Consider the following 16,895-nt stretch of genomic DNA (forward strand, 5'->3'; position numbering starts at 1 on the left):
TTTTCAATTTTTTGAATATGTTTTATAGCAGAATGTAAAAAATATTGTTTTTTTTTTTTTCAAAATTGTCGGTCTGTTTTTGTTTATAGCAGAAAAAATAAAAGCCGTAGAGGTGTTTAATTACCACCAAAAGAAAGCTCTATTTGTGGGGAAAATAGGAAATACATTTTACATTGTCGCATGACCGCAAGATTGTCGGTTAAAATGACGCAGTGCCGTATCGCAAAAAACTGCCTGGTCAGGAAGAGGGGTAAACCTTTCTGGAGTTTGAGCGGTAAAAAAAAAAAAGTGGTGATTTTTCTACTTCTTTACTGAATGCATTCTTTAGTTAGATGGGGGGGGGGGGGGGTGTCTGATTTAAATATAATTAATAACTTGTTTTGCATAGAACAGGAGAGATTGTGGAGATTTCCCTTCACTTCCTGTTCTTTTTTAAAAAAAGATTTCTTCACAATTTTATTTTGGTGACAACTGTAAATTCTGACAGGTGTTTTAAAATTCTCTCATTCAAAAAAAGTTTCAGCTTTGGATATACTTTATTTCAGAAGTAGATCTTTAATGCGGGGCTCTAACCCAAACCTGTAACAGGGACAAGGAAAGGAAGTGGGAAATTCCCCAACAGGGACACGGACCACAATAAAAACCTGGCAGAGGTTTTAACCCTTCCCTGCGCTACCACGCGTGCTAAAATAACCTTTTGTCTGGGGTTCCCCTTTAATGTGTAGAGTGAGGTCAGTCATTAGAAGGGATCAGTCGGGTAGCGTTAGCTGAGCGGTAATTGTGTGTTTTGTAGAGTCATGTGACCGTGACACATTGTCACCTCCTGTGTCTGCCACACCTTATCAGAGACCTGCGAGTGTATCAGTGACAGGTTCAACCAGTCCGGACGGGGCGGGACAAACCGACAAATGATGTCACTTGATTAATATTTTACTGGATGCATTCAGTCTGTACTACACATTACATAGGATATGCTTTCATTAATCTGCTGATTAAAAAAAAATAAAATCAAAAGTTAGCAATAATAGGAAGAGTCTGACCACTATGTGTTCTGTTCTATAGATAATAGAATTTGTCATTCCCTGTATGTGTGGCTTGTATCAAATTTTATAAATATAGAGTATGGGGGGATAACAGATGCTCCAATTTCTTGATAGATTTTTGTTAGTTTTACTAAACCCAGGACCCTGCATTCACTATATCTGGTCTCCCACAGTACACAAAACATGGAATTATTTTAGTAAATATAAACTGCTAAATACCTTTTCTCATCAGCAGTATATAGCAGTCTTGTGACTTCTATCAGTGCCTAGTTAAAGTTTGGCGTTTTCTTTCTACTGACTGTCCTCTAAGGCTACAGGACCCCTGACCCTCCTGTCTGGACAGTGCTGATTGGCCCTGTGCTGATCATATGCACTCTCCCAAGGAAAGAAAAACTCTCTAGCAATACACACAAAACTGAGCATGTGCAGAGTGCCCCCATCAGTAGGGGTGCAACGGATCGTCACCATTCGGATCGGCACACGCAGCGATCCACGGAGCGCTCCATGGTCTCGGCCTTAGGAAAGGCCGCGGCTTCGGCCTAGTTCCGAAGCAGCGGCGAATGACGGAGCGATCGCTTGTAAACAAACCGGCATCATGATGATGCCAGTTCCTCTCTCCCCTCTGTGTACAGATCTGTACAGTGGAGAGGAGAGATCGGATGGCAGCAGCACTGTGGGCTGCATCTGTAGAGCCCACAGCGCTGCTCTGTGACAAGTGCAGTCACAGCCATCCCTCCATACCCTGCCAATACTCTGCAATATCCTGCCAATACGCTGGCCATACCCAACCATACTCGGCGGTACCCAGCCATACTCAGCGATACCCAGCCGTACTCGGCCAGGCTCCGCCAATATTACAGTGGGGGAAGATGTATATTACAATGGGTACTATATGGTGGTGGAATTTTCACAGGTTTTTGCAAATTCAGTTATTATTTGCTGATCCAAAAAATGATCCGATCCGTGAGTTTTTTGATCCGTTGCACCCCTACCCATCAGTGTCCGACCGAGCACTGGTTAAAGCTTGTAAGAGGAGTTTTGATTCCACTTTGACTGTCTTATGAGGCTGCAGGACCCCTGCCCTCTGTCTGAACAGTGCTGATTGGCCCTGTGCTGATCACATGCACCCTCCCAAGTAAAAAAAAAAACTCTAGCAATACACACCAAACGGAGCATGTGCAGAGTGCTTCCAAGGAGAAGGATTGGGGACAATAAAAGAAGGGGAGGAGCAGGAAGAAGACAGGATCAAACAGCCTTTCTACACATTGCAGAGGATTAACCCCTTAGGTTCCACAGTGAGTATAACAAGTATGCATTACTGCATATACAGACTGATTTTACTGTTGTTGGTTTAGTAACACTTTAAATATGTGTTAGGGTCCTTTTTACACGGGACAGATCCATGATGATCCGCCCCGTGAACATCCGCTTGCTCAGCGGAGATCGCTCCATTGATCCCAGCTGAGCCGGCGGATGACAGGGCGGTCCCTGTGCATTGAACACGGACCGATCTGCTCTGCAAATGGATAGAAAATAGGATTTTCCTCCATCTGCAGAATCGGACCATAGCGGGGACGGATGATATTTGGTGTCAGCAATTGTTCATCCGCTGACACCCGCTATCCCATAGGGATGCATGTATGTCCGTGTTTCATCCGAAAACGGATTGATGAAATATGGACATACGTTCCGCATGTGTGAAAGGGGCCTTAAAGAGGAAGTAAACCCTGAGGCCGCGTACACACGGGCGGACTGTCTGCCGAAACTAAGTTCGTCAAACAGTCCGCTCAAACTTTTGAATGAACGAACTTGCCCACACACGGCACTTTTTGAGCGGACTAAGTTCGTCGTACTAAGTCCGCGCAACTTTTGAAATGAACGGACTCGCCCACACACGAGGACAGTCCGCTCATTTCGAGCGCGTGTCAAGGTAGGCGGGGCCCGCGACGTCTCCGTCTGGAATGGACTTAAAGGGGAACCCCAACGCCGAAAAAAATCGGCGTGGGGGTTCCCCCAAAGTCCACAACAGACCCTTGTCCGAGCACGCTACCCGGCCGGCCAGGAAAGGGGGGCGAGCGAGCGCGCCCCCCCTCCTGAGCCGTACCAGGCCGCGTGCCCTCAACATTGGGGGTGCCTTGGGGAAGGGGGGGGGGCGCGCGGCCCCCCCACCCCAAAGCACCTTGTCCCCATGTTGATGAGGACAAGGGCCTCTTCCCGACAACCCTGGCCGTTGGTTGTCGGGGTCTGCGGGCGGGGGGTTTATCGGAATCCGGGAGCCCCCTTTAATAAGGGGGCCCCCGGATACCGGCCCCCCACCCTATGTGAATGAGTATGGGGTACAATGTACCCCTACCCATTCACCTGTAAAATAAAAGTACCCAAAAAAAAACACAACACACGAGATAAAATATTTTATTGCACAGCTCCGGGGGTCTTCCGTCTTCGGGGGTCTTCTCGCCGGACTCCTCCGCTATCTTCTTGTAGCTCTTTTGCTAGCGGAGGAGTCCGACTTTCTTCCTCCCCGCCGCCGGCCTCTTCTCCCGACTTCGGGGGTCTTGTCCCCCTCTTCGGTTCTTCTGCCGGGCCACCGCGCCTTCTTATAGCTCTTTTGCAGGCGGTGGCCCGGTCTTCTGTCGCCGTCGCCTTCCGTTCTTCTTCTTCTTCTTCTTCTTCTTCTTCTTCATGGTGACCCCGCCCCCTTACGTTGTCATAGTCCCCATGTGACATATACCATGTGACACCGCCCCATTGTCACTATATAAGTGGCCGCACAGCGCGGCTCTGGCATGCCGGCCGGAGAGAGCGACGTGTCAACATCTCCTGGAGAAGAAGAAGAACGGAAGGCGACGGCGACAGAAGACCGGGCCACCGCCTGCAAAAGAGCTATAAGAAGGTGCGGTGGCCCGGCAGAAGAACCGAAGAGGGAGACAAGACCCCCGAAGTCGGGAGAAGAGGCCGGCGGCGGGGAGGAAGAAAGCCGGACTCCTCCGCTAGCAAAAGAGCTACAAGAAGATAGCGGAGGAGTCCGGCGAGAAGACCCCCGAAGACGGAAGACCCCCGGAGCTGTGCAATAAAATATTTTATCTCGTGTGTTGTGTTTTTTTTTGGGTACTTTTATTTTACAGGTGAATGGGTAGGGGTACATTGTACCCCATACTCATTCACATAGGGTGGGGGGCCGGTATCCGGGGGCCCCCTTATTAAAGGGGGCTCCCGGATTCCGATAAGCCCCCCGCCCGCAGACCCCGACAACCAACGGCCAGGGTTGTCGGGAAGAGGCCCTTGTCCTCATCAACATGAGGACAAGGTGCTTTGGGGTGGGGGGGCCGCGCGGCCCCCCTTCCCCAAGGCACCCCCCATGTTGAGGGCACGCGGCCTGGTACGGCTCAGGACGGGGAGGCGTGCTCGCTCGCCCCCCTTTCTTGGCCGGCCGGGTAGCGTGCTCGGACAAGGGTCTGTTGTGGACTTTGGGGGGATCCCCACGCCGATTTTTTTTCGGCGTTGGGGTTCCCCTTTAAGTCCATACCAGGCGGCGGAGCCCGCGACGTCTCCGTCGCGGGCCCCGCCTACCTGAAGACCCGCTCGAAATGAGCGGACTTTTCTCCGGGCGGGAACAGTCCGCTCATTTCGAAAGTACAGCGGACTGGCCCACACACGGGCGGACTGTCCGCTGAAATCAAGTTTCAGCGAACAGTTTTACGGAAATTCCGTAAGACTTTGTTCGTCAAACAGTCCGCTGAAACTGTCCGCTGAAGCCCACACACGAGCGGACTGTCCGCTGAAACACTGTTCAGCGGACAAGGTTGGGCGAACAGTCCGCCCGTGTGTACGCGGCCTGATGGGTTTACTTCCTCTTTGTCTCCCTGCAAAGGTAAAGCATAATGGACTACTATGCATCGCATAGTACTCCATTATGTGTCACTTACCTGACACAGGAGCCAGCGAAGTCACCGATGTCCCCTGTAGTCCGGCGTGTCCATCTTCTTCCGGGTATCGCTGCTCCGGCCACTCACAGCGCCGGAGTAGTGATGACTTCACTCCCGCGCATGCGCACAGGAGCCGCCACTAACGGAATATAGCCGTTAGCAGCGGCATGTGACATAGACAGCTGTGACTGTCTTTTAGTAAATATCTCCTAAACCGTGTAGGTTTAGGAGAGATTTCTTGGACCTACAGGTAAGCCTTAATCTAGGTTTACCTGTAGGTCAAAGTGGTTTGTAAGGGTTTACAACCACTTTAACTGGATCTAAACCCCGTCAGTAAAATCTAGAATCGTCAAATTTTTTTAAAAGTCCTTTTAAATCAGAAAAGATTTTAAAAGCAGCGGCAAGCCTGCTAAACTCACAGGTTTGATAATCTGACAGAAGTTCACTGCTTTTAAAATTCAACATCTAACCAGTCAGACGGAGTACTTAGTACTATATTTCACTATATAAACTCAGTTTACTGTTGAAAATGAGTGTAAAATGCAGGGTGTAGCAAGATGGCGGCAATGAAACGTAATTTCTGTTACACATTCTGATGAGTCACCTAATCTGATGAAACACCACCTCGTAGTTCACCATGAACTGTGCGGGCGCTGGTGAGTGCTGTGTTAGTTCATTGATCTTTCTGCACTGTAGTAACTGCTTGCCCATTATCAGAGGTACAGGCAGACAGCTATCCAGAGAGCCTACAGGAGCCTGGCATTGCACCCGCCATCTGTTGAACGTGGTTGCAATGCTCTTCTGGCTCCTTCGGAAAAAAAATGTTGCATGTTTTTCTTTTTTTTTTTTTTTTTTTTCCTGCAAAAGTTGACATTTGAACTTATGCTTTCAAATTCAGCTGGTAAGCACAGCCATTAAACCATGATCTCTCAACAAAGTGATGCTGCTTTGCACTGTTCCTCTGTCAAGGGATGGGGTGAAGGACAGCTACACTGTACTCAAGTACTTTGTCGCATCTAATGCCCGTGTACACACAATCGGACATTCCGACAACAAAATCCATGTATTTTTTCCGACGAATGTTGGCTCAAACTTGTCTTGCATACACACGGTCACACAAAGTTGGTCGGAAATTGCAAACGTCAAGAACGCGGTAACGTACAACACGTATGACGAACCGAGAAAAATTAAGTTCAATAGCCAGTGCTGCTCTTCTGCTTGATTCCGAGCATGCGTGGAACTTTGTGCATCGGAGTTGTCTACACACGATCGGAATTTGGACGAACGGATTTTGTTGTCGGAAAATTTGAGAACCAGATTTCAAATTTTGTGCAGCGGAAATTCCGATGGAAACTGTCCGATGGAGCCTACACACGGTCGGAATTTCCTACAAAAGGCTCCCATTGAGCGTTTTCCGCTGGAAAATCTGACCGTGTGTACGTGGCATTAGGGAAAAATAAAATGTAAAAACAAAGTCTTTACCCAGAATGATTTGGTCCTCCAAAAAAAAACACATAGGCCCAGAAGGGGTTAATGTCTGCTGTTATCAATGCATCTTTGTCTGGAATATTATAATAATTTTCCCAAGATATAAAAGGCCAGGAAATACAATATTGACATTGTACGTCCATGTAGATGGAGTATGAGCGCTGAATATCGCCGTCACTCTGCCCACTGTAGAGCGAACGCCCTTCACCGACAATGGGATGATTGAATGCTCCATAGCAGTGTGTCTATTCAGTTTTCATGCTGAATATTTCTGAATGTGATTAGGATCTGAGATAGGAGTGGGGGCAGCATAATGGAACATGGTAAATAATAACCCCCATTAACATGCAGAATTACTCAGTGACTTCTAATGATATGCAGGAAATATTGGCAGCTGTGCTAAAGTCAGCAAACTGTCTTGCGTTACCTTTATTCCAAGTAAGATGTTGTAGTTTAGTTTGAGATTTTTCTAGTACAGGAATCGAGAAGAAATCTTGCAGTGGGGACATTTATTCTGGTGACAGCTGTCTTATGCCGCGTACACACGATCGGAATTCTCGTCGGAAGAAGCTCTGATGGTTTTCCAGACGGAATTCCGCTCAAGCTGTCTTGCCTACACACGGTCACACCAAATTCCGATAGTTTAGAACGTGGTAACGTACAACACGTATGACCGAACTAGAAAAAGGAAGTTCAATAGCTAGTAGCCAATAGCTTCTGTCTCGTAGTTGAATCTGAGCATGCGTGATTTTTTTGGAGTGTCAGAATTGCATACACAGAACATGCTATCAATTTTTGGCTGGTGGAAATTCGGACAGCTAAGTTTCAATGGAGCATACAGATGGTCAAATTTTCCGATGAAAAGCTCTCATCGGTCTTTTTCTGGCCGGAATTCCGACCGTGTGTACACGGCATTAGCCCTTGTACACACAGTCTGGCATTCCAACGGAAAATGTCCGATCGGACCGCGTTGTCAGATAATCCGACCGGGTGTGGCCTCCATTGGACTTTTTCCGTCGGAATGTCTGACCAACAAAGTTTGAGAGCTGGATATAAAATTTTTCCAACAACATGATCCGATCGGACTTTGTCCGATCGTTTGTAGAGAATTCCGATCGGACAAAGTGCCACGCATGCTCAGATCAAATTACGAGACCAAAGCTATTGGCTACTAGCCTGAACATAGTCCCGTCGTAATGTACAAACGTCATCACATTACGAGCGATCAGATTTTCCGACAACTTTGTCTGACCGTGTGTATGCAACACCAGTTTCGGACAAAATCCGACGGATTTTGTTGTTGGAATGTCCGAACGTGTGTACAAGGGCTTAAGCAGTCCATAGATGATTGGAATATTTTTCCTTCCACTGCAGGTGGAAGGAAATAAAATTGTTTCATTCCCCCATCAACACAGTGTCAGTGTTGATGGGGGAAAAGCCGGCTGGCCAGCAGAGCACAATGATTACTGCTAGTGGCTAAACCAACTGGCAGTGATCGCATTTAAAAAAAATCCGACAGGCTGGTTGTACCCAGGTCACTAGATGGATTGACTTAGTTGCAGCTTACCCATAGATCGAATCTCAGCTAGTTCCCGTTGAACCAGACAAACTTCGATCCATGTATGGCTGGCTGAAGTAAGTAAGGATTTGTTTGTCTTTGTGCTCATTACCACTGTGATAGAAAATGTTAAATCCAAAAATTTACAGTTGTCACAAGAACAGGAAGTGAAGGGAAGACCCATGCTGGTGACCGCTAGATTTGCTCCTACTTTGGAGAGATTTCTTCCACTTCCTGTTTCTTTAAAATGGGAAGTGAAGAGAATTCCCCCCCCCCCCTTCACAAAAGGAAAGGCGCAAGGAAAAAAAAAGCTAGATAGGGGTTCTAACTATTCACCGCTCTATCCAAAACATGAAGGCGTTACGACTTTAAATACGCTGTGTATGCTAAAGGAAATGTGAAAAAATTGTGTCTTGCTTGTGACATTTTCTTCATATTTTCCCTATGTTGAGGCCCTTGACCACATCGCTAGGCATAAAACTCTGCAACTGTATCTTAAACACCAAGTGTTTTTATTCCCCACAGGAGATAGAGAGTCCGGTAAAGAAAATATTCTGCGAGCATGACACACTGGTTTCACCGTAACCCCTTAAAGGCAACCGCTCCGGTGTCATTTAATTTCTATGGAGTGGCTTCCACCCAAGCAGCATCGAAGATATGCAGGTAAGATTTTATGATGACTTTCTCATACATGAAATATGTTCAGTTTTTGACTTATTCTGTAGTATCTGAACTCCAGGCAAACGCTCCATACGCCACTGAAATACACATATTGGAGCTGTTTTACCTGCCAAAGAATTGATATCTTGGTCCTGCCAGCCCTGAGATTTACACAACTCTGTCATACTGCACAGCCTGCTGGCCTGATTTCCTTTTCTAACCCCTTTAAAACAAAGGGTAAAACAAATCCCAATGCCTGAATATACATTGTATACTTTTCTCTATTCAAGGAGAACAACAACTCAGGAACAGGTCTGATTGATCACTGCGATAACCAATCACAAACTATCGCACTGATCATGTGGTCAGGAACTGGTCCTCCCAGTTTCCAGTCATTTTAGTATGAGACCCAGAACTTTCCATGACAGCTCAGGCTCAGTGCTGATAGCATTCTGTGCAAGCGCACTTCCAACACTAACACAGTAGCACATATATGCCCAATGAAAGAAGACCCACTTCCATGAGGCCGCATATACTGTGCACTCTTCATGAAGTGGCAAAGTAACCCAGCTTGGTCGTCTCCCCATTCCAGTCTGTAATTGAGCAATAAAGGAGCAGCAACAGATTGAAGAGGGCATATTTCTGCTTCGGTCAGCATGTTCCTTGCCCACATATCTGCATAAAGAACACCCGATGGGCTCTTGGTGCTGTCCTTCCCTCTCCTTGTCTTATTGTTGCTGTAGAGATGATTACAATAGACTGAAATGCAGATATATACCGGTATTTAAAACTAGTTGCATTTACAAATAAATGTACTGTGAGGGACCACCTGGCACCCTGCCTGGGTGCCTCTGCCAAACTGTGCCACCTGCCCCCCAAACCTTTCCAGCTGACCGATGGCCAATACCAGACCTTTACCCCAAGCGTCCTACACAGAAAAGATTTTGAGATTTAAAAAAAAACAAAAAAAAACAAAGGAATAAAACTTTTTTAAAACCCAGACACAAGCTTTTATACCCCCCAGGTGGGCTTTCCCCTGTTGGGAATTTTAGCATAGATTGGATAAGATGTACAACCAGTAAAAACATAGCAATGCAAACAGCAATCTAATTATTTAACAGCTAACATTGATCTAAATAAACAGTAATTTATTTAACAGCTAGGCACCTAGACAAGCCTTGATTGGTCAGGGAGTGCCCACCTCAGATAGTCCGGTGTTCTGTTGAGAAGTCCCCCACATTGAATAGTGCCCGCGCATGCGCAGGACGGACCCACATGTCAGCAGATTCGCCGATCGGCTGAAGTGACATGACCAGGGGGCAAGCGCACATCGTAGAAGGAATCTCTCGATGGGAGATGCCATTACACGGCCACAATTGAAACCTATGCAAACAGCGGGGGGGGGGGGGGGCATAGTTCTCACATTGTGCCTCGCTGTTGAGGGGGCGGCTTTATAGTGGTCTGATGGTCCGCTTTTATCTTTGTTACAGGGTGAGTTTGCTGTGTTGAACGGCCAGTTTTGCCTGTGTGAAAGGGCGAGTTGCTACACAGACACAGACAAAACCAGCCCTTCAACACAGCCACTAGCCACCCTCCAGCAGCAGCGATGCACAATATGAGAACTATGGGCTCCTCTGCTGTTGTATAGATTTAAATTGTGTTTGTGAAATGGTATCTCCCATCGAGAGATGCCCCATATGATGTGCGCTTGCGCTCTGGTCACGTCACTGCAGCTGATCAGCAAATCAGCTGTTGTGCTCTTCCATACGGCGCATGTGCAGTACATTCTGGGCACTTCTCGACAGAACACGACAACAGTCCCCCAGCATTCAGGAAGACCCAGGGCTGTCCAAATCTCATTAACCAGCTTTTCACATCCATCGTCTCACTGAGTTTCAAGTTGGCGGAGACCATTATGGCTTCCTTGACTGTTAAGTGTGGTAATTACATGCCAGCTTGCATTATATAACAGGACATCTTCCTGAATGCTTGTAGCTCCCTCAAATGCCAGGGCTCATAGTCAGTAGGCAAGAGGTTACCCTGCAGTCCCCTGCAAAAGCCCCTGTCACATGTACCTTTTTAAAATAAATACAATAACTGCAATCGTAGGTAATTTTTTTTTTTTTTTTTATCTCTTTAAAGATTTAACCACTTGCCAACCGGGCCATAGCCGAAAGACGGCTACAGCGCGGTCGTGTTTTTCTAGGTGGGTATACATGGACGTCCTCCCGGAATCTTGCTCTCATGCGCTCCCGCAAACATCTGTGACCGCCAGGTCCGTAAGACCTGGCGCATCATGGACCGCGGTAAACAGCCGCTGGTAGCGCCAGTTTACCATGTGATCTCTCCGTCAAATGAAGGAGTGATCACTTGTAAACAAGTCATGACGCCGGTTCCTCCCTCCCCTCTCTGTACCGATCGATACAGTACAAGGGGAGAGGGGGAGAGATGGCAGCAGCGCTGTGGACTGAATGTGTAGTGCCCACAGTGCTACTCTGTGCCAATACTCTCCCCATACTGTGCAATACTCTGCCAATACTCTGCAACACTGTGCAATACTCTGCTAATACTCTGCAATAAATTTTAACAAACAAAGAGTTTTTATTTATTTATCTTTTTACAGAATTTGCAGTCTTTTTTGATTTATAGCGCAAAAAATAAAAAACCCAGCGGTGATTAAATACCACCAAAAGAAAGCTCTATTTGTGTGAAAAAAAGGACAAAAATGTCATATAGGTCCAGTGTTGCATGACTGAGTAATTGTCCTTCAAATTGTGAGAGCGCCGAAAGCTGAAAATTGGTCTGGTTAGGAAGGGGGTTTAAGTGCCCAGTGGTCAAGTGGTTAAAGCTGAAGTCTGTGGAAATTAAAAAAAAAACAACCCTTACAGTAGTGCTTCCACTGCACTGCAAATGTTAAATGGTTCTTTTCCTTCCAATGCTCCGGGTTGTGGGCTCTCAGCTCTGTTTTTTTTCTCTCTCTTGCCCTGCAGTGATCTCAGAAGTACAAGAGCACGTCTGATGGAACTTTTTACAGATGTCACCTGTAACCCTGATATGATGAAGAACGCAGCAGATGCCTATTTCTCCTTGCTGCTCGGTATGTAACTGCTGGATTATCCCCTCGCTGCCCACAGTCTCTCTATGATAATATTCCTTAGCATGACGCAGTGTGCCAAGGATATGTTAATACAGTGTTTCTCATCTCCAGTCCTCAAAGGCTCCCTACAGGTCATATTTTCAGGATTTCCCTCAGATGAAACGACTGTGGTAATTACTAAGGCAGTGAAACGGATCAAATCTCCTGTGCAAAATAACGGAGGGCCTGAAAACATGAGCTGTTGGGGCGCCTTAAGGACTGGAATTGAGAAACTGTGTTTATAAATGTCCTGCCTTTGACAGCTATGAACCAACACATTTGGCTGTTAAGCTGGGTATACATGTATTGAAACTGAAACGGCTGAATTTCCATTTGTGTGTGCCGCTCTCTGTTCAACAGAAGACCATCATTTGACCAGCTTCTGTCAAACAATTCTGCTGGAAAACAAGCATTCGATCAGGCACTGCTGATCATTGTATTCTGACAGAGGGAAGAGTCCCTGCTGTCATAATACACTAGTGGAGGGGGGGGGGGGGGGGTCTATTCCTGCTTCCACATGATTTGTGTGGATGCAGGAATCTGAGATTTTTTATTTTTTTCCATTCAATCTGCTGGTTGTACTCCCAGCTATACTGGCAGCATTTGTCCCTACTAATGATGGGGAACCAATCTGAATGGTATGACATAGGAGTGCAAGCTAAAAGCTTAATTTAGAATAAGAGCCTGCCAAGGAGGCGGGACTGTGTGTAACTGAGCAGCGAGTACACAGGGGATCCTGGCTCTGTGTAATACAGCACAGATTAGGCTGCATTGATGGGCACAGATCAGGCTGCATTGATGGGCACAGATCAGGCTGCATTGATGGGCACAGATCAGGCTGCATTGATGGGCACAGATCAGGCTGAATTGATGGGCACAGATCAGGCTGAATTGATGGGCACAGATCAGGCTGCCTATGGGCACTGGTGAGGCTGCAGATGGGCACAGATTAGGCTGCATTGATGGTCACTGACCTTTTATTTTGCTAAAGTTCTTTATTTAAAATGTAAGGTGTTTTTTCTTATTTTTTTTTTTTTTCCACTGAAACTTCCCTCATAAATTAGGGTGCGTTTTCTATGCCTGTGTGTGTTATACGTCGATTGAATACGGTATATCTCCACTCTCCTCACCCCCAGACAAAAACAATCAGTTAACCCTTGCAGTGCAGGCAAAGCCTCACTGTATGGGAACAGTTTTTTTCCCTAGAATTCTTCTTTAAGTTGAGTTCATGATGTTGCTAAATTTAGCGTGGGCATCTAGATTTCATTTTCAGCACAAAAAGGGTTAAATGCCACAAATGTACACACCTATGTATGTATGTATGTATGTATAATGTTTAACTAATATAAAACTTGAGGTATTTGACTTTATACTTATGATTGTGTTAATTGCATCCTACTGTTCTCTGCTAAAACCATCTCACAGAAATGCCTTCCTAAATGGTTAGCATTATAAAACTCCTAAGCCTCCCCTACATCTCTTAGCCCTTGTACACACATGGTCGGACATTCCGACAACCAAATCCGTCAGATTTCGTCTGACGGATTTTGTCCGAAACTGGTGTTGCATACACACAGTCGGACAAAGTTTTCGGAAAATCCGATCGTTCAGAACGTGTTGACGTTATTTCATTATGACGGGACTACGTTCACGCTAGTAGCCAATAGCTTTGGTCTAGGAATTTGATCTGAGCATGCATGGCACTTTGTCCGATCGGAAATTCTCTACAAACAATCGGGCAAAGTCCAATCAGATCATGTTGTCCGAAAATTTTTATAGCCCAGCTCTAAAACTTTGTTGGTTGGATATTCCGACGGAAACAGTCCGATGGAGCCCACACACGGTCGGATTATCCGACAACACGGTCCGATCGGACATTTTCCGTCGGAATGTCCGACCGTGTGTACAAGGGCATAGAGAAAGTATAATTTAGTCTGTGGTGAGGTGAGAGCTTCGCCCCCCTCGCCTGGCATACTTTTCCCCCACCCACTGTATTTGTCTTCTGCGTGAAAAGTTACAAAAAAATGTAATTGAAATGTCGCATAAAATGGCTTTGGACGCCACCCACAGCTGTTGCCATTATTACGTGTATGCCGCCAAATTATTATACTATTGTCTTTGTTTTGTTTTTTGTACATGGTTAAATTTGTTGTTTTTTAAAGGGTTTGTTCACCTTAAAAAATATGATATGCAGTCCATGAACACTACTCCATCCTTTTTAACATAATACGATTTTTAAAATCTAGTTTTATGCTCCTCCCATACCTGTAGGCCATTTGTGAAGTGAACCCTTCCCCAAACACTTCTTCTTTTTCACAGCTCTATCCTTTTCTCTCTCCCAGGATGGATTAGGGCACGCACCCTCTAGCAGTACAGGGAGCACCGTCCTTCCGAGCCCCATTGTGCTCTGCTGAGCAGATAACTTCAGCGGGTGCAAGGGGAAAATGAGCGTTGCATTTGTTGATGTCTTCTACACTGAAAAGAGAAGGATGGAGCACACTTATGTACCACTAGGACAAGGTCTCCATATTTTCCAAGCATAGGGCTAATTTAGTGTTCTTCAGACTCTAGGGGGGCCGGATTGTGGCCAGTGGGAGTAAAAAATGTCTTGGCATAAGTGCCCCATCATTGGTTTTAATGGGATAAATAGTGCCCCATTGTTGATATCAATAAGGAGATTAATACCCCATTAATGGTGTCAGTTGGTGGAATAGTGCCCCAAAGGCCAGATAAAGGCAAGCAAAGGGCCAATGTGGCCCCTGAGCTGCAGTTTGGAGACCACTGCACTTCCTAGTAAGAAGAAAGGACAGAGCTGTGAAAAATATTAGAAAGGTTTATGTGCACCAAGTGAAACCTGACAAAAACCAATCTATATTTAAAGTGGATGGTAAACCTGATTAATGAAATTTCACCTGGGCACATATATCTGTAATGTTTACTTATCTCTCTCCAAAACGCTAAGTCCTGTGTCTTCCTGCTGTTTCGTTGCTCTGTTATCAGCATGATAACTTCTGACAAGTTCAGACGGGCCTGTACATACGCTTTCTTGAGTAGGGGGACCTTGTGGGCGCTGCAGGATTTCAGTCCTTTTTATCGTAGTGTGTTGCTAATTGTTTTCTTGGTGACTATGGTCCCAGCTGCCCTGAGATCATTTTCAAGATTCTCCTGTGTAGTTCTGAGCTGATTCCTCACTGTTCTGATGATCATTGAAACTCCACGAGGTGAGATCTTGCATGGAGCCCCAGACCGAGGGAGATTGAGAGTTATTTTGTGTTTCTTCCATTTGCAAATAATCGTACCAACTGTTGTCACCCTCTGACCAAGCTGCTTGGCGATGGTGTTGTAGTCCATTTCAGCCTTGTGTAAGTCTATAATCTTGTCCCTGACATCCTTGGACAGCGATTTGGTCTTGGCCATGGTGGAGAGATTGGAATCTGATTGCTTCTGTGGACACTTGCCTTTTTTTTTTTTTATACAGGTAACAATCTGAGATTAGGAACACTGTCTTTAAGGCCTCTTTCACACTGACGTGCCGTTCAGGCCCGCCTGTCAGTTTTTCAGGCGGACCTGAACGGGTGCTCCATAGAGCTCTATGGAGCGTCGGATGTCAGCGGTGACATGTCCGCTGACATCCGACCCGCTCCGATCCGAAAAAGTGTAACGGAGGAAAAAGCTATTTTTCCATCCGTCTGCGGATCGGATCGGGTGACGACGGGCACTGCGGTCCGTCGTCATCCGATCTCCCATAGGGGAGAGCGGCGCTGTGACAGGTCCGTCCCTGCGCAGTGTGCAGAGACGGAGCTGTCATTTCCCTGCTCAGCGGGGATCGGCAGAGTGATCCCCGCTGAGCAAACGGATATCCACGGGGCGGATCAGAACTGATCCGCCCCGTGTGAAAGGACCCTAAGAGAGTGCTACTAATCTCAATTTGTTACTTGTATAGAAGACCCCTGGGAGCCAGAAATCTTGCTGATTGATAGGGGATCAAATACTTATTTCACTCATTAAAATGCAAATCAATTTATAACTTTTTTTAAATAAGTTTTTCTGGATATTTTTGTTGTTATTCTGTCTCTCACTGGTAAAATATACCCACCATTAAAATTACAGACGGATCATTTCTTTGTCAGTAGGCAAACGTACAAAATCAGCAGGGGATCAAATACTTTTTTCCCTCACTGTATATGTGAGGGTTTACATCCACTGTAAGTATGTAAAGAGCATAAAGGAGTATTTTTACAGTCGGATGAATTTAGAATTATGGAATAGTGTTCATGGACTTCATTCCTGCATAATCTCTTGTGGTACATTACCGTATTAATGTTTACGTGTGGTGTTGCTTGAGTTGACCTTTATTGCGGCAGCCAGTTAAGATAGAATGGGCTGCTAATGTATAATAATTCTGTAGTGTGCAACAGGGTACTGTACTTGTGTGCCTAAATGAAAGGCACCACAACGCACTGCACAGAGTCCCTTGTGTAACTGTCCCTTTAGTAATATGCAACACATAGGTGTGAAGTCAGCCTTAGGGGTTACTGGTCATCTTAGTGCTCAGTTACTGATTTCATCACATGATGCCTTCCTTCTGAATATTAGGTTTTATTAATTCACTGGATGGTGGAACACAAGACAACAAGCTGCGATACATCCAGAACTTCAAGTGGACAGACACCCTGCAGGCCAACGCTCCGAGGTACTCCATCAAAACATGGAATGTAAGACGTGTCTGCTGGCTCCATAGCAAGAGGATTGTTTTGTTATTTTAAGTGCCTCATTAACTGACTACCACTTGCCCGATAATCTATGAATCATAAGATTTTAGCCATCCTGCTACATTGCAATGACAAATGTAACATTGTTATAAAATTGTTGGTAAGTTTTTGCTACTTTCAGGGGCTCCATTTTTCCGTCACTTTCTGTTCTGTTACCAAACAGGAAGTAAGGGGAAATCTGCAACATGGGAACAGACAATAATAATAACAAACTGACAGAGGTTTTAGGATTTCTCTACTTAACCACTTAGGGACCAGGCCTCTTTTTGAGATTTGTTGTTTACAAGTTAAAAACAGTTTATTTTTTTTTGC

General features: G+C 45.8%; 1 protein-coding gene across 2 annotated transcripts in view; it reads left to right on the forward strand.

Annotated features, from left to right (window-relative positions):
• Positions 1–16,895, forward strand: part of BROX (BRO1 domain and CAAX motif containing) — a 43,435-nt gene that overhangs the window by 8,836 nt on the left and 17,704 nt on the right. For both annotated transcript variants that reach the window (XM_077485805.1, XM_077485804.1), the window contains 3 exons: positions 8,541–8,678; positions 11,666–11,772; positions 16,408–16,504. In XM_077485805.1, coding sequence (XP_077341931.1) covers positions 8,578–8,678; positions 11,666–11,772; positions 16,408–16,504 — 305 coding nt within the window. In that variant the 5' untranslated portion in view covers positions 8,541–8,577. The remainder of the gene's footprint in view (positions 1–8,540; positions 8,679–11,665; positions 11,773–16,407; positions 16,505–16,895) is intronic.

This window comes from Lithobates pipiens, unplaced genomic scaffold (genome assembly GCF_037356315.1).
Source record: "Lithobates pipiens isolate NorthernLeopardFrog02 unplaced genomic scaffold, aLitPip1_a1.2 Scaffold_18, whole genome shotgun sequence".
Classification (NCBI taxonomy): Eukaryota; Metazoa; Chordata; class Amphibia; order Anura; family Ranidae; genus Lithobates; species Lithobates pipiens.